Genomic DNA, 16,372 nt, shown 5'->3' on the forward strand with positions numbered 1-16,372 from the left:
TAAAGCTAGTTAAATATCGCTCATCAAAAATTTGTCTTCTGTAATTATGTCGTAGGAACTTAGCATAAAGGCTTGCAAGTAACATAGTGCGTATCTGGTCAGTTTGTCTACTTCACATATGTTTTCCAGTATTTTTATAGTTGTGCTAAAAGGCATAAGTTTGTAAACCCCATGGAAGAGGGGAAAAACATTTTAAAAGAACTGAAGGTAGACTGGGATCAAACACTACACGAGAACTTCAATCCGTTACAAATGGCCCTAAGAGTATCTTCGAATCCCAGCAAGCACAGGGAGTTTCACGGAATGCTCCACAGGTTAGAACAAACAATGGATAAGATAATCTCCTCAAACTTCCAAGGGTTTAGCGAAGCATTCCAAACATTCAGCGATTACAAACAAATGAACAACACCATTTTAAATACCTATTGTGATGTGGAAAACAAGCTTGCATCCCTACACATTATTGAAGTTTTGCCATCCAACGAGAATGTACTGGCAGCTGATCTGGAAAACCAAGAAATAAAGGCAAAATACGAAATATGTGCCATGATTGCGGATGCTAGGAACCTATATAAAAGCTTTCTAGTCAGCCAGGATCCCACACGAAAGTCTGAACTGATTGTAAAGGCTTTGAGTGTTCTAGGAGATCCCAGACTATTCCAAATCAAAGGTGTTTTCGAATATTATAAAATAATACTACGAAGCTACCAGCAGTTTTCAGATGAAATCAATAAGAAATTACTGGATTTTATCGTTAGAAATGAGATTGAAAATAGTCATTTCTACAATGTTGTTGTTGATCTACAATCCATTTCGAAATTTGATGATTACTGCCTTAAGCATTTTCAAAAAGAAGTTTTTAGGCTATTTGAAGACATAATATTAGTCACAAGTAAGAGTATTAACGATGAAGATCCTATTAACGTACAGCAGGGTGGAAATAGAATATCCATGCTGGAGGTCCTGTGTGTAAAAATAGCCAAGGCTGTTGAGTGCATTATAGATAATATGTCGTTTATTATTAACAAGTCATCAGCTATGTTTGTTAAGGTCGATCAAGAAGACTTCTTCGGTAAGAAAAAATCCGAAGCCAATTTCATTTTTGATTTAAGTGGGTGCATGAATGCCTTGAGAGGAGTGCTGAGAAATTTTTTGGACAGATACTCATTTGAGCCCGAGAAGAGCGACCAGTTTGATATTAATTTCATAGCTGACACCTTTGATTATACTAAAGTATATGATGAAAATTCTTCAATCTATCAGAGACTGATGAAGAGTTCAAAGAAGATAGTCCGGAATGGCAGCAGTTTTACTTTGATTACACCTGTCAATCCCGAGACTATTTCGTTTTTATTGAAATACATTCAAAACCACGAGATTAGGAGTTTTTTGTATCAAACAGTTGAGACCAGACTCTTCTCCGATGCTATTCTCAATAGTAAAATCGGCAAAATTCAGCAAATCATTAACGAAATATGTGACTCCTGTCGGATAAGTACCAAATGAATTGGCTGGTGCAGATGGATAGCATGCAAAGAAAGCCAGTAGTTGTAGATAACAAGCAATGTGCATTTAATTAAATATAGGCACTTGTATTCAGTATCACTATAAGAGTTAGGAGAAACATTATGCAAACAAGTTATTGTGATGGGTTTCAATCAGTGGGTCTAAGAGAAAAAGAAAGCAATTTTCGAGGCTCTTGGCAGTTTCAATAAATGCTGTGTATTATAACGACCACCTCAAAATCTTTTAAATGAAATGGAAATGCATCATGGCCTGCTCTTGCGAGTATAAATTTGCGCCTTTAGCAATATGGTCAATCAACATTGGCATGCAATTTTATTCCCTAAATCAAATAATTGAGACTGTGCAAACAATGCTTAAAACGCACCCTTCTTCATGACAGACTCTAGTACAAAGAAAGGTATGGGGGCTGAGGGCAGTAAAATATCTGGCGGAAATGGCTCAGAGTGTAGCATGGGCATATTAAATACAGAGCATGCTACCGTAGGAAATGCGAACCAAAAGAGTATGGTTGGATCTGAGCTAATTGACATTCTGGATGGTTGTATGCCAGTAGAGGAGGGAAGAAGGATAAAGACGTATATTAGAAGGAGTCTATTTCTATCACTTTTACACCTATACGATGAGATTTTTGTTTCACATTTTGTAAAAAGAGAGGACTTTAGGAGTTTTATGGAGAAAGTTAATCAACATTACGATCAATGCTATGCACACCATGAAGACACCGGCGATGACAAAACGCAGATTAAAGATGGCTGTTTAAAGGCAGCCAGTAGCAATTATCTAAGAACAAGCGAAAACGATGGCTTGTTTAAATTGAAGAATTATGAAGCTTCAACCTTTGTTGTTCCCATGGACCAGTTTAAAACTGCTTTAATCAATGACCATATCAGAAAGTCGGATATTCTGGCAGATCCAAAGAGATATGCTGGTCTTTCCTCACTGATCGGCTTTCTAAAGTCACTGAGATGCAGATTTGAGTCCAGGGAAATCAGCTTTCTTCTCGAACTTTACGAATTGTCTTTCTCAAGACAACTTTTGCTTGACTTCTTCTATTACTTTGATCTTCTTTACAGACAAGGCAGTTATTTTTACTATTTGAACTTTGTTGCGAAGTATTAGAAATCAAGCAGGAAATTAACGACAACAAAAGAAAAACTGGCTTTGTGAAGGACTTTGAAGATTGCTTTGAAAACTACTGCAAAAATAACATCCCTTCGATTACGGTTAAGAATCGGAAGGATCTCGACAAATTTATCGAAGCTCTGAATCTCCTTGCTGAAATTGAAGGTGAAAGCATTGACATCTCTCGAGTGATTGAGTTTTTTAAAAATATTCAAAAGGATCAACCTGAAAACTCAAAGGCAAAAATTTTATTACAAAAAATCTCTTAGGGCTTTATTAGTCAATATCCGTCTAGGTGGCGTAATACATTTCTATAATGAATCGACACTTGGACAGCTTTGATTGCGCTGTGTTTTATTATGGCCACTTCAATTTGGTGCTGTTATTGTGAGGTTGGCGCTTGGACTTTGCATTATAGGTCCAGCAAATGTAGCATTCTGGACATGGGCTTGATGTTTTTCAAGTTCTTGAAATACATTGATAACTACATTGTTTGCCCACTCGAGAATTGTTCGTAGTATAGATAAAATAAGTATGTATGGTACAATATTCCCACTGTCACGCCTACAGTGATAGCTATTATGATGGCTTGTTTAATTAAACTTTTCTCTTTAAGGGAATATCGAAGCAATATACCAACCAGGTATAACAAAGGTGCCACAATACAGCACAGCCCAAAAGAAAAAACCATTATGTTAATGCTGAGAAATACACTATTGAAGTTAAGGACTGATAGGATTAATAACAGTACTGGTATAACATAGTTTGGGTGTATAAACCCTAGCACAAAAGTTCCCCAAATTTCATCTACTATCGTTGATACCTCTTGTATTTCTTGACTTGTTATTGGAGCATTGAGGTCCTTTTTTGCATTTTTTCTTTTGTCTTCTATTAACTTCTTTTTTTTATTTGTTTCTATGTTATACTCTTCAATTTTTTTGTTGTAGAGGACATTGTACAATTTTATAGAAACTGACTGTATCATAATCAGTAATATCGGCTTAAAAATTAGCTGAATGTTGAACGTGCCCACGGCTGTTGGGATTTCTATGGCTGGAAGGTGAGGGTACTTGCTCTTTGTCAGAAGTATGGAAAATACAAAGAACATATCAATGATATTAGGAAGTAATATGAAATACGATACTATCCCAGTTAAAAATAGTGGAATGCCATAATTTACCAGTAAGATCAGGTACCTAAGACATCTTATTATCAGTCTTATTCTAGCAGAAGGAAGTACAAGGGGTGCTGGTGGATTTACTACTGGTTGATTCGCTACCGGTGGATTTGCTACTGGCTGCTGCACACCAGCAGCAACCGGCCGTGGATAGATATGATCAACTACTGGTGCTAATGAGGATATCTTGTCTCTTAAGTATTTAAAAAACTGTCCAGCAGGGTCGTAATCCACAAGTTTGATGGAGGCATAGTACAGCACACTGCATGTACCTAATATTGCATATACTGAAAAAAGAGATGTCGACATTGATTCAGCCATGGGCATGTTCTCTATTATCCTGGTGTAGCTCTTTGAGTGAAACATTTGTACTATAACAAATGTGAGTATGAACAATATTCCCGAAACAACGACTACTATATCTTGATGATCTCTCAATCTCTGTCTCGTACATACTAAGCCGATGCCAATAGATACAAATATTTTCTCCAGTACATATATGTCAAGATATTCTGCTATAAAGTCAATTACCGACTGTGGGATCATTCCTTGAATAATTAAAGATGTGCATGCACTCAAATAATCATGGCACATAAAGGTGCTCGTAAATAGAAGTAGTACAGGTATTACATTGTCTAGTATTATTCTTAGTACAGAAGCCATATTTGTCGACACTTTAAACATAAGATACGTAGCTACAGTTGATCCTGATGGCATTGAGTTTTTTAGAAACTGCAGCGGTCTTAGAGTAACAAAAAGTATGAGTGTTAGTAGCATACTAAGTATTCCGTTGCAAATTCTTTTAGGATTAAGCACAAGAAATATAGCAAACGTCATGTTAATCAAAAGACCCATGATCAGCATTGAAAAGAATCCTAAGATGTTGGTCGTTATTGACGTATTCCTTGGCTTTGCTACTAATCTCATGCTTGATTTAACTAGTAATCTCTCTTTTGTTGTTTGCTTTGCCATTTCTGCGCACAGGCTAGGATTTTGTAAATAACTTTGAAACCTAACTGAAACACCTAGAGTAGTACTGAACGGTGAGCAATGATTTAAAAATGATGGTGCCGTGGCTGATATGCATGTAACTATGATGTGATTTTAATATTGCTAATAAAATAAAAGGGTTTATTTGCTGTCCTGGCCTATTTATTCTAAGATATAAGTTACAATCTATAGGGTATACAGACATGAAGCCTAGGCATACTTCCATAATGTTGCAAAGAGCAAAGTATGCTCAGATGTCCTAGAAAGTAACTGTTGGACAAAACCCGTCTGATAAATAAGGATTTACTCCTTAACACAAACAGTGTATATTGGGGACAAGCGTGGCATTTAGCGTTGGAAGTAAGGCTTTGAGCGGAGTGTGCAACTATCTGGGAATACATTTTAGTATTGAATCAGGAATTTTAATATTTGATTATGTTTATTTGCCCATTGCGAAATCTAAAATTCAATAACAAACAAAGATGAACGACGTGGACATTACTGAGCAAATAGACAAAGAAGTACAGGACCTTCAGGAAAAACTGAAAGATAGACTGAAAGAGGCTGAAGATTTGAGTGAACTGAACAAACAAGTTAGCCAGACAACATTCTCCTTAGAACAGCACACAAGCAGCTTACAAGAATCTGCGTACAGAACCAAATGGAAAATTATGATGGAGTATTACAAATATGTTATTGCCATTGCCGTTGTGGTTCTACTTTTACTATTTATAATATTTAAGAGGTAAATTTAAGGCCAATGCTACCTGCCATGCCTGAAATTTTGGTTAATTTAATCTAAGGATTTAACACTAAATTTATAGAGTTTATATAAAATTTGCTTTTAATATTACTGATTTCTATCGAGCCCAAGTTTACGTATAATCATCTTTCTTTTGATGTCAAAGTCTATTTTCTTGGCAATATTGGCTATTCTCGGTGAAATTTTTGGTTCATTCTCTCTAAAATCTATCGACTCAAGCACTGTGTGGATATAGTCAAAGTCTAGAATGTACTTTCGTATTATGTTCTTCTTCTCCAAGTCGTTCTTCGTTGGTCTTGTCTGTAATTTTCTGTTCAAAAACTCCGAAACATTTTGCCTACACTGTTTCAGCACTTCAGGACTCTCATATGCCTGATCTAGCGCCCTAATTCCGGTGGGTCTTTCCAAATACTTGGATATTTCAAAGAGAATATTGCTGTTCATTCTCCTTGCTCCTACTGGATTTTTACCAATAAGTGTTTCAGAGCTCCTTTGTCGTTATTACTTAACCAATCATAATGAAGGTGGCAATAAATGTGAAACAAGCAACAAATGAGCACAAGTGGTACCATGAAGTGGTATAAATTACCGTATCCGCTTTATGATCAGACTAGAAATTAATGGTGCCAAGCAATATTGCATGCATCCTTATCTATGTAATTCACTTAGAAGTTAAGCGATTAAGCTGCATATCAGTGGTAAATATACTCGTCATGTGCAAAGGATCCATTGTTGCGCAAACATAGTAGAAATGCCAACTACATAAGCAAAAACTCCTGCTTGCTCAGATTTTAACTAAATTTTTAATCCCCCTGAATGCACAGACTGGAAAGATTGGCAATGGATCTTCCTTCGAATTCCGGCCTAATAAAAGAAATTGAAAAGGAAGTGGAAATTCTTGTCCAAAATGAAAGTTGTGCACCACTTTTTGAAATTCAGTCATCGAAAGTCCCATCCGTTCACATTTTCCTGTGCAAAATTTTAGAAAAGAGGATTCGCAGGAAAACAGCGAATTTAGATTTGGACGATGAGATTCAGTTTTGCACACAACTGCTGCTGAAGAAGCCATCGTATCAGGTATGCGAGGTGTACTGCCTACTTGGGCTATACTGTTGGCCAGCCCTAATGCCTAGTTTCATAGATACGGTGATATCCATGCTCTCAACCGAAACAGGATATCAGATCTTATTAATGTTCTTGGAAAAAGTCAATGCCGATACAACTATCGATGACAAACGTAGAACTGAGCTTAAAAAGGCCATTTCTATTATTTACAGCCACCTGGAAAGCAGCTTTGATGAAAAGTTTGCTTCCTTCATCATTCCAATTTTCACCGAGCTTTTGAAGATTCTACCAAAAAATTTCAATTTCTCCCTGGTTTTCAAAAAGGCTGCTGAATGCCCGGAAGAGACGATTTCTTTTATTAACGAAGGCCTTCCATTCATAGAGCCGAATAAAATAACCGAAATACTTCAGTTCCTACCTGCAGATCAAGGCCTCATTCAAACCTTAGGAAGCATAAAGCTACAGAAAATAGAAAGTCCAAATAAGATATATGAATATGTATTTAGATCATTAGGTTCAGGCCAGGATTGTTTTGTTTCGGCTATTGATTTTTGGCAAAAGGTTTTTTCGTCAAAAACCAATGGCGCTTTGCTGGAGCCTGTTTTGACCGAGGCCCTCAAGAATTACATTAATGTTGATGAAGACTCCAAAGAAGAGGTTGATCAGCATATTTTCGGGTTTTTTTCAATTATTTGCAAAAATTTTCCCTTTGAAACTGTGAATTTCTTAAAAATTAACGGGGACCTACTGCCCACCAGAATTTCCTCGCATTTCATTCAAAAACTGGCAAAAGCAGAAAATTCCAGTGCACTGCTGCTTTCCTTAAGCTTTAAAAACCCCTATCTAAACTGTCTTGTTAACTTTCTGAGGAACGACTCCTCCACGCCCACGTTACTCTTTGGTCTGGATTTTACAGATAAAGAGAATGTAAAGCTGGGCTTGATGATCCTCGAAAAGTATCCATTTACATCCGAACAACTCATGTATGTTTTAAAAATGTGTGAAAACTCGTGTCTGAATGCAAATGAAATCAAGGTTGATTGCTATCTAAAGCTTGGTATTCACGAATCTTTTGGTAGCAACTGGAGCATGGACGATGTGATTAAGTATTTTTATTATCTTAAAAAGAATCCAGGAGAATACTCTAGATATAAAGACTATTTCTACTCCCTCTTTCTTAGAAATGCCCCATTTGACAGGTGTTTCTCAATTATTGAAAAGATAGGTGACATTCCTGGGGTTATTCTGCAGGATATCTATGAGAAAATGGACAAGTATCTCTACATTGATCTCTGCTGCCTTAATAACGATCTTTTAATCTCTTTAGACAATCCAAAGCCGTATATTGAAAAAGAAGTTGTAAGATTTGTCACAGAATGGAACTCAATTTCGGATCACAAAGATTATTACCAGGCACTCAAGTCACTTCTGACCATATTTTCAGCCAAGATTGACACTGTTCCCATCATAGACAATCTCCTTGACTTGCTTCAGATTGATTCCAGTATCGTTCTAAACAAAGTTATTTCTATCTTGAGCTCATACAAAGGCCCTTACAACGTCAATAAAGCAGTCTATTATCTAATGTGTGCATATAATAACCCCAGCGTTTCTGATTCACATCCCTTAATTTCAGGATTGCTTACAGACTGTATGCTTCGTGAGGACGGACCGGTTGCCTTCAGCAGCCTTTTAAGTGTTGATATTAATAGATGCTGCGATATTAGGCAACAAATCCTGAAGGTCAATAAGAAAACAGCCCAAAATATGGTCAGGGATCTTATTAAAGATTTCAAGGGCAAGCCCTTCAGTAAAATGTTTCAAGATGGACTTAAAGTTACAAAGCAGGACTTTTTACCACCAAAAGCCAAGGATGAGTACGACTATGACTTAAAGAATGCTAACTTCGTATAGAATGACTAGTTGGCGAAGGATCAGAATAAATTATTTAATATGATGTGCAATTGGCCATCTAAAGCTAGTCACAGCGAGATTAGCAATAACGCATTTAATAATATCAGTTTATTTTGTGATCTTGTTCGTTTTTGGCCAGTTCCTTGGATTCGAACTGTCCTAAAATTGTCAGGTTTCTTTCCATGGGTCTAATGTCTTTTGCTTTTAATATTTCAGTAGCCTTTTCATCAGCTGGCTGCCCTTCAGAAAGAACCTTGTAGTCCTCAAGCAAATGAAACATAGATCCTCTCTTTTCAATCGGCATTAAAATAGAAGCCAGTTTTGGATTTTTAACTATACCTGCGGATATAACAAAATCCACAGGGGAAACCTCACCCGCTTTTATAAATGTATTGCACTTGAATGAGATAACCTTTTCAAGCTCAGAGCCATCTATGAAAATCAAAAAGAAGCTTTTCTCAAAGCTCAGCTGCGGATAGTTCTTTTGAAGAAGAGATTTTTTAGCAAATATAACTTTGCCCCTCAATAAAGATCGAAGCCTTTGTATGCATTGTGTTTTTATGTCTGTGTTTTCTACGACTACGACCGTGCTGTACTTGCTTAAATATGCTTGGATTTTTCGGACACCCTCGATCTTTTCCTCTTTGGATTTTTTAGAAAGCTCCGCCATGGATACAAATTTTTTAGAAATTTTAGCATAAATGGCTTCATCTATAAACAGATAGAAATTTTTCAAATGTTGTGTATTTATTACAAATGCATCAAGCTGCAATCATTGTTGATTATTCTCATGTATGCCGTCCTCAAAGATCTGATTCTGCTGTAACGCAGTGTTTTCATGTGCCAATGTTTCCTGGAATGGATACTTTTCTAGAAAGGCATGCGGCACATACTGTTCTTTATCGCCGCCATAGCTACTGCTGACATAGCCGTTGCTGGGAACAATGTAGGTCAGGAAGTCGTACATCGAGGATGTCTTGACTGCAAAGTTAATATCGTTTGACTGCAGAATCTTCCTTCTCCCGTCTTCTGTGCTCATCCATGCACGGACAGTCAGTTCCTGGATAAACACTTCCGTTATGAGTGAAAAAAGAATAGGGACCTCCGCAGCCACCATTTTAACATCCTCCTCTACCTTCATGAGTCTTTTGATTCTGGCCAGTGGAAGCTTGAAGGATCTGTTGCGGGCACTGTGTGATGAAGCCCTGCTGAATGCATTCTTCCAAAATAGAGCAATTTTCTTTGAATACGACGAGTCCTGCATAGCTTGGGAATGCGAGAATTCCAAAAATAATAAAAGATGAAACAGTTTCGTTTTGAAAGCAGAAGACTACCCAAAACATAGGAAGAAAGCTGCATTTACTTAGTAAACATCGCTCTACAGAGTGCTCTATTAAAATTAGGTAGTAAAGATACACAGATCATTTTATGCCGCATTCCCTAATATTCTCACGGCTTGCCATTTTCATGCAATAAAATTCGTGTTTTAATATCTAAATTACTACTTTCCATTTAGGTATATGCTGAATATCTTCCTCAATTGCTCAGATCAAATGCTTGGAAAATATCCATGTCGTCCCGCTCTTTTATTCTGCCCAATAGCCATTGGCTTGATTATTTTTCATCATTCTGTAAATTTTGTCATATTCTGGATTCCTCCCCGATGGCAAAGAGAAGATTAGAAGAATCTGAGGAGATGAGTGAACATATCCAGGAATCAGAAACAACCATCAATTCAAGCTTTGTTGAAGATATAGTGGCTAGTTCTGTTGATTTAGAAGACTTTGGAACTGCGAAAGAGGAAGACTTTGATGATGATGTGCCTACTCAGCCAAATATCGAAGTGACCGTTCCTCCGCTTCTAACATCGACTGTTTTCCAACTAGAGCTGTCAAATTTGCTTGTAGAATTCCTCGGAAAGTCTGAAAAGTACATCAAAGCTATAAAAGCTATGTGTTCTCTCAATTTTGAATCGATTGAAATTGAGTTCGAAGACTTAAGACCGTTCCATGATAGCCTTGAAAAAGACCCTGTAAACTTCATTAAAGTGCTTGGAGATGCTCTTGGTAAGGTAACTCGTGGATATTTTCCAAATTACCATTTAATTAAGCCAATCATTCATGGAAGGATTGTGAATCTACCGATAATTGAAAAGATCAGAGATCTTAGAAACGCTCATTTGAATAAGCTGATAAGAATCAATGGCGTAGTTACGAGGAGATCGGGCGTGTTTTCTTTATACTCAATTGTTAAGTTTACCTGTACCAAATGTAAGGCTACGTTTGGGCCTTTTGTAGGACAAGATATTAAGCCTACAGCATGTTTTGAGTGTCAATGCTCAGGACCGTTTATTATTAACACCAACGAAACCGTCTACAAGGACTTTCAGAAAATTAACGTTCAGGAGATACCCGGAACAGTCCCCTCTGGCTCTCTTCCAAGGTCTAAGGAGGTACTATTGTACTTTGATCTTATAGATTGCTGCAAACCAGGAGATGAAATAGATATTGTTGGGGTATATCAAAATAATTTTTCAATAAGCTTGAACATTAAAAATGGATTTCCGGTGTTTTCTACAATGATTGAAGCATCGAGTATTAAGAAGAAGATTACAAAGCTGGAAATGACAGAGGAGGATATAAAAGAAATAAGGGAGATTGCGCGGAACCCCAGTGTTATCGATATTTTGATTGACAACATTGCGCCATCTATCTATGGGCATCGAGACATAAAAACAGCAATACTTCTAGCTATGGTGGGCGGCCAGTCTAAGGAGAAAAATGGAATGAGAATTAGGGGAGATATCAATGTGCTTCTCATGGGAGATCCAGGCACTGCCAAGTCCCAGTTCTTGAGATACGTGGAAAAGACCAGTTATCGTGCTGTAATTTCAACTGGTCAGGGATCTTCTGCAGTAGGACTCACAGCAAGTGTACAAAAAGATCCAGTAACCAAGGAATGGACATTGGAAGGTGGTGCATTGGTTCTGGCTGATCGAGGCGTCTGTCTGATTGATGAGTTTGATAAAATGAATGATACTGACAGGACGAGTATTCATGAAGCCATGGAACAGCAATCTATTAGCATTTCTAAGGCTGGGATAGTGGCTACTCTCCATGCCAGATGCTCGGTAATTGCAGCGGCCAATCCAGTCAGGGGCAAGTACAATCCGGCGATATCATTTGCCCAAAATATTAATCTTTCAGATCCAATCATCTCCAGGTTCGATCTGCTCTGTGTGGTTAAAGACACAATAGATAAGACCGAAGACACAAAAATGGCTGAGTTTATTCTCAATTCTCACAGTGCTGGCAAATCAGCTCCGACAAATACTCTGCGATCCAATGGTAAGATGTCACAAGAGCTACTTAAGAAGTATATTTTGTATGCTAGGAATAACATTGAGCCAGCCATCTCTACAATTGATATTAAAAAGATTAGTCATCTTTATGCTGACTTGAGAAAGGAAAGCTTAAATTCAGGAATCCCCATAACTGTCAGGCATATTGAATCTATCATTAGAATAAGCGAAGGATTCGCCAAGCTACGTCTTTCAAACTCTGTTTCAAGGGGTGACATTGATAGAGCCATTTCTCTGACACTTGAGTCATTCCTGAATGCCCAGAGGTATTCTGTAAGTAAGCAGCTGAAGAAGAAGTTCAGTAGATACTTCGAGGAGAATGGTGATGATTTGATGATATTTTTGTTGAAGCAAATGGTTGCAGAAAGGCTTGCAGCTGTTGGAACTGAGAATATCAAAAAGATTGAATTTGAAGCCAGATGTTCAAATAATGGGCTTAGCGTAAACGACAGGTTTTACAGCAGCCCAAGATTTGTTGACGAAGGATTTGCACTAAGAGGAGACAGAATATGCAGGACATGAGTAAATTGCTGTTTTATTTAAACTTAGCTTTCTTTCATATAATTGGAGTAGTGGCAAGAACGATCAAAACCTGTATAGCTTGCTAGGAACTTTTTAGATATCTTTGCATATTCCTATTTAAAGTGCTATTCAAAAAAGGAGATTCATGGTATTGTAGCATGAGTTCTAAGGTTTGCCATTTTGTAGAAAATAGCACCGATCTTTTCCTCGTGCAAGCTTCAACGATCCTTTTATAAAGTGTATGAAAATATCAATGGCTATGCAACTTTCATTAACTCCAAGCGTTGTTTTGGATGTATTTGTGTAGCATTTGCTGATTTAAAGTTTTTTATTTTTTTCCCCAGATGTTCACTTCTTCCAGCTTTCCATTTAAATTTGCCTCGTACAGAAAGAACATGGCCTCTTCAAAGAGCAGAGCCACACTTCTTACAAGCTTTTCCTGTTCCCACTACCCTCTTGTGGTGATGATCGGCTCCATGTTTGAAGATCAGCTTGTTCTTTGTAAAAAAGACTCCGACGATAGGCTCATGGTGGAGGACTTGGCCATAGAGTGCGAAAATCATGAAATGACGCTGGAAAATTTTATAGATAACTTCAAGAAGAGCGATGGGTTGGATTTTATAGTGATTAGAGCGCCGGCATACTTTTTAATTACACGGCAAAGGGAGGGTAAGGTTAAAATATACATGACAAGTTCAGAAAACTACGTCGAGGTATTTTCGGATCCTGAGGAGTTCTTTGGAAAGTATCAAGAGGTAAATAAAAACTATTCATGCATATTCGATATAGACATTCTTGGGGAGAGTAGCATAGAAAAAAATGGCAAAGAGGCTGCCGGGCCAGATGAAGTAGATGAGACCGTAATAGAGCTAGAAGAGCCCATTAATGATGAGCAGTTTAATAAAATCATTGAAGAAGACCCGAATCTCCGAGTTATCAGGATTGGGAAGCTCAAAGAAGATGTTCTTGAGTTTTTAAGGTTTCCGTTGGAGGCCATGAGTACTGACAAACTAAGTAAGATTTTGGTTGCAGCAGACGACAGTGCCTATTCTTATATCGAAATACTGGGCAAGACCAAGATTGCTGGAGTGAGAAAAGAAAATGAAATTGTTTGGTTTGTAGAGGTGTCATGTGGTCCTTCTGAGGAGCACGAGTATATAAAAGAGCTGAATACACTGTTTTTGCCATTCCTTGGCCATGAAGACGGAGAATCTGAAGCATGATCAGACAAGATACACAAATATTAAATTAAACCATTCGTAAATTATCTAGCTAGTTTTATACATTTTATTACAAATGTGCTTTTTGTTCATGCATTTTTAGAAAATATCCAACCACTGCATGGTCCTATCAAAATACTCGATATTTCGTTTTTCGACTCTGCCACTGGGTTTTGCATTTCTGAAAATGAAATTCTATGCATTGCGTCTTCTCCTTAAACTATGCCGTCTTTTAAACACCTAATAATTCGATCGATGGATGGCAACTGTGCATAATTCCAACGCATCTTGGAAAGCATATACGCACTGGTGATAGCCTGGTTATGGCATCGAAACACTCATTCATAGTGCAACGACATCTGAAAAATTTTTGCATAAATAGAAAATTTCGTTTCTATTTTTCAGAAAGCTTGGCAATGCTGGATAGTTTGCTTTTTAAACAGTAACTTTTAAGTCAAATTTTTATTTTTCTTTTGTTAAATTTTATTTTTTCACCCTCTCGGAAAAATGTCCACAAAGAAACTGTCAAACTTTGGTGCTGTTGCATCAATCGTGTCATCCACTCTTGGATGTGGAATCACGCTCATGATTGGTGTGTATCTTTATTTGGGGAAACACCGTTGCCACTCTTCTGATGCTTAGTGTTGGTCTGCTCACTTTCTTCTCCACATACTCTTTGAGTTACGTTTCTACACTAACAAAGGAGAGATCAGACGAAAAGACCTCGTACAGCGACCTTGCTGCAAAGTTTTCTAAAAAGCTTAGAACTATGGTCTCGATGTCTTTGGTCGTTAACTCTTTAGTTACTTCCTTTTCCTTTACTCAGACCTTCCTCCGAATATTCTTAAATACTCTGAGATATAATGAATATCTCAATACCCTCCTTGACGAGAAGGCTCATCCCGTGAATTGCTATATAGCCAGAGCACTGATTCTGTTGATCATATGCTCTATTTACTTCTATGTGTTCCAGCTTGACAACCTTGCTTCCCTCTCGTTTTTCTCGCAGTTTAGTCTCTTTACGGCCATCTTCTTTAGTGCTGTAATATCCCTCTATGGATTATTCAATCCCGTTTCTAATGACCAGATGTCTCTTCCCGCGTCTGAAAGCGGATTAAACTTGGTTGATCCCCTTGGTGCTGTCATATTTGCCTTACACTGTCAGTTTTCATATTTGGATATCTTCAACTCAATGAAGGATACTTCACTCGAGAATGTTAGGAATGTTACGGCTATCGCTTCCATTTTCGCTACTGTTCTGTATGGATCTGTTGGATTTTTAGGTTTCAAAGCTGTTGGTGCTGCTGTTGGAAATGATCCTGTTATTTTCCATTTTGCCTCCTCCTCATCTTCAATTGTTAAGGACCTGACCGAGAGGTATGGCATATACCTTGGAGGCTACCTTCCAAAGCTTCTTCACAGTATGTTCTGTCCAATATTCTTTAGCGGCAACATATTCAATATGTTTTCCATCACTCCTATTTTGCAGAACTGGCTCTCAATCAAGGGCAAACCTGCTTCTCGCTCAACCATTGCATTCTTAGCATGCGCATTTCTCTTTGTTGGCTCAGTTAAGCCAGTTGAGAACTTGGGATCTGTATTTTCTATTGCAGGATTCTTACTGACAACTCCACTATCGTTCTTGTTTCCTGCACTATTTGTGATATGTGCATCTTCCAAGCTGAACATTATGACAGTCGGCTCTGGTATTGTGATATGTCTTAGTGTTGCGATAATGATTGGGCTTACCCTCATGAAGCTCAACTGGTTACCATTACTAAAATGAAGTTAATTTAATAGTAAAGAGTAAAAGACATGACTAATTTGTGCTTAATGCTGTGTTTAGTTTTACTTATCTTATGCTTCAAATAGTAGCTTGAACACAGTTTTTAATATTGCAGCTTAAAGTATCAGATTAGCCTCTTCAATACCGGGGAGCTATCACAACAATTTCACAGCGTCTATCAGTTAATTAGTAGGCTGTCTTATTGGATGAAACAAATTTTTATAAGCCTCTTTTCTTCTCTCAAGCTGTTGTACCAGGGCTTGAAATATTTTTGACATCCAATAGGCTCTGAAATATTAATCTTTAGATTCAAGCTACCCAAAAATAAAGTAAACATTGGATTGTCTGAGTCCAGAAGTATTTTCAATAGCTTGAAATGGAACGTTGTACTGCCCCCTTCGATAAAAAATAGCTCCTTGAGTATGCTTGTTGATATTAAAAACTCTCTCATTTTATAGTCAAAATTCTGTAACAGAAATATTAAAAGATTCTGGATTGGTGTGTGCTTCAGTAAATTGACAGAGAAAAACATGTGAATAACAATGAAAAAATCATCAAAACATAAAAATATCTGGTTTTTGATACCTTCTGAAAGGTAATACAAGTCTTCCTCTGGAAAGCTCTCTAGATTTTTAAAGAGAAAGCTAAGCTTGTATGTTTTTGCATTTATGACTCTGTTCGACTCAGATAGAAAATAAAAGGCCAAGCAGTACTGAGCTGACATTCCTTCAAGGACACTGAACACGTCATCCTCGTTGAATTTTGTTTTTCTATTTGCTTTTAAGTATTCCAAGACATCTGAGTTCTGTGAAAAGGCATCCACCCTTGTTTTACAAGCATTGTAGAGCGTATCACTTGCTTCTGTGTTACCCATTAAAGGGTACCAAAGTAGCACAACTTACTACATGAATACATCAACTATTTG

General features: G+C 37.4%; 13 protein-coding genes across 13 annotated transcripts; 8 read left to right on the forward strand and 5 right to left on the reverse strand.

Annotated features, from left to right (window-relative positions):
- Window positions 1–171: 171 nt before the first annotated feature.
- On the forward strand, window positions 172–1,506 carry VICG_00644 (uncharacterized protein; the record flags this gene model as incomplete). The annotated part of the gene is made up of 1 exon (XM_007604034.1): window positions 172–1,506. The coding sequence occupies one exon, from the start codon at window positions 172–174 to the stop codon at window positions 1,504–1,506; it is 1,335 nt and encodes a 444-aa protein (XP_007604096.1).
- Window positions 1,507–1,899: 393 nt separating this feature from the next.
- VICG_00645 (uncharacterized protein) lies at window positions 1,900–2,646 on the forward strand (the record flags this gene model as incomplete). The annotated part of the gene is made up of 1 exon (XM_007604035.1): window positions 1,900–2,646. The coding sequence occupies one exon, from the start codon at window positions 1,900–1,902 to the stop codon at window positions 2,644–2,646; it is 747 nt and encodes a 248-aa protein (XP_007604097.1).
- A 487-nt stretch (window positions 2,647–3,133) lies between these two features.
- On the reverse strand, window positions 3,134–4,798 carry VICG_00646 (uncharacterized protein; the record flags this gene model as incomplete). The annotated part of the gene is made up of 1 exon (XM_007604036.1): window positions 3,134–4,798. One exon carries the CDS (start codon window positions 4,796–4,798, stop codon window positions 3,134–3,136), a length of 1,665 nt encoding a protein of 554 aa, XP_007604098.1.
- A 500-nt stretch (window positions 4,799–5,298) lies between these two features.
- On the forward strand, window positions 5,299–5,565 carry VICG_00647 (uncharacterized protein; the record flags this gene model as incomplete). Its single annotated transcript, XM_007604037.1, has 1 exon — window positions 5,299–5,565. One exon carries the CDS (start codon window positions 5,299–5,301, stop codon window positions 5,563–5,565), a length of 267 nt encoding a protein of 88 aa, XP_007604099.1.
- Window positions 5,566–5,666: 101 nt separating this feature from the next.
- Window positions 5,667–6,023, reverse strand: VICG_00648 (uncharacterized protein; the record flags this gene model as incomplete). Its single annotated transcript, XM_007604038.1, has 1 exon — window positions 5,667–6,023. One exon carries the CDS (start codon window positions 6,021–6,023, stop codon window positions 5,667–5,669), a length of 357 nt encoding a protein of 118 aa, XP_007604100.1.
- A 372-nt stretch (window positions 6,024–6,395) lies between these two features.
- Window positions 6,396–8,558, forward strand: VICG_00649 (uncharacterized protein; the record flags this gene model as incomplete). Its single annotated transcript, XM_007604039.1, has 1 exon — window positions 6,396–8,558. One exon carries the CDS (start codon window positions 6,396–6,398, stop codon window positions 8,556–8,558), a length of 2,163 nt encoding a protein of 720 aa, XP_007604101.1.
- Window positions 8,559–8,661: 103 nt separating this feature from the next.
- VICG_00650 (uncharacterized protein) lies at window positions 8,662–9,228 on the reverse strand (the record flags this gene model as incomplete). The annotated part of the gene is made up of 1 exon (XM_007604040.1): window positions 8,662–9,228. The coding sequence occupies one exon, from the start codon at window positions 9,226–9,228 to the stop codon at window positions 8,662–8,664; it is 567 nt and encodes a 188-aa protein (XP_007604102.1).
- A 102-nt stretch (window positions 9,229–9,330) lies between these two features.
- On the reverse strand, window positions 9,331–9,822 carry VICG_00651 (uncharacterized protein; the record flags this gene model as incomplete). Its single annotated transcript, XM_007604041.1, has 1 exon — window positions 9,331–9,822. One exon carries the CDS (start codon window positions 9,820–9,822, stop codon window positions 9,331–9,333), a length of 492 nt encoding a protein of 163 aa, XP_007604103.1.
- Window positions 9,823–10,221: 399 nt separating this feature from the next.
- Window positions 10,222–12,441, forward strand: VICG_00652 (uncharacterized protein; the record flags this gene model as incomplete). Its single annotated transcript, XM_007604042.1, has 1 exon — window positions 10,222–12,441. The coding sequence occupies one exon, from the start codon at window positions 10,222–10,224 to the stop codon at window positions 12,439–12,441; it is 2,220 nt and encodes a 739-aa protein (XP_007604104.1).
- A 344-nt stretch (window positions 12,442–12,785) lies between these two features.
- Window positions 12,786–13,664, forward strand: VICG_00653 (uncharacterized protein; the record flags this gene model as incomplete). Its single annotated transcript, XM_007604043.1, has 1 exon — window positions 12,786–13,664. One exon carries the CDS (start codon window positions 12,786–12,788, stop codon window positions 13,662–13,664), a length of 879 nt encoding a protein of 292 aa, XP_007604105.1.
- Window positions 13,665–14,168: 504 nt separating this feature from the next.
- On the forward strand, window positions 14,169–14,303 carry VICG_00654 (uncharacterized protein; the record flags this gene model as incomplete). Its single annotated transcript, XM_007604044.1, has 1 exon — window positions 14,169–14,303. The coding sequence occupies one exon, from the start codon at window positions 14,169–14,171 to the stop codon at window positions 14,301–14,303; it is 135 nt and encodes a 44-aa protein (XP_007604106.1).
- VICG_00655 (uncharacterized protein) lies at window positions 14,296–15,447 on the forward strand (the record flags this gene model as incomplete). Its single annotated transcript, XM_007604045.1, has 1 exon — window positions 14,296–15,447. One exon carries the CDS (start codon window positions 14,296–14,298, stop codon window positions 15,445–15,447), a length of 1,152 nt encoding a protein of 383 aa, XP_007604107.1.
- Window positions 15,448–15,646: 199 nt separating this feature from the next.
- Window positions 15,647–16,321, reverse strand: VICG_00656 (uncharacterized protein; the record flags this gene model as incomplete). Its single annotated transcript, XM_007604046.1, has 1 exon — window positions 15,647–16,321. The coding sequence occupies one exon, from the start codon at window positions 16,319–16,321 to the stop codon at window positions 15,647–15,649; it is 675 nt and encodes a 224-aa protein (XP_007604108.1).
- Window positions 16,322–16,372: the final 51 nt, after the last annotated feature.

Source organism: Vittaforma corneae (assembly GCF_000231115.1).
Source record: "Vittaforma corneae ATCC 50505 unplaced genomic scaffold supercont1.4, whole genome shotgun sequence".
Lineage (NCBI taxonomy): Eukaryota > Fungi > Microsporidia > Nosematidae > Vittaforma > Vittaforma corneae.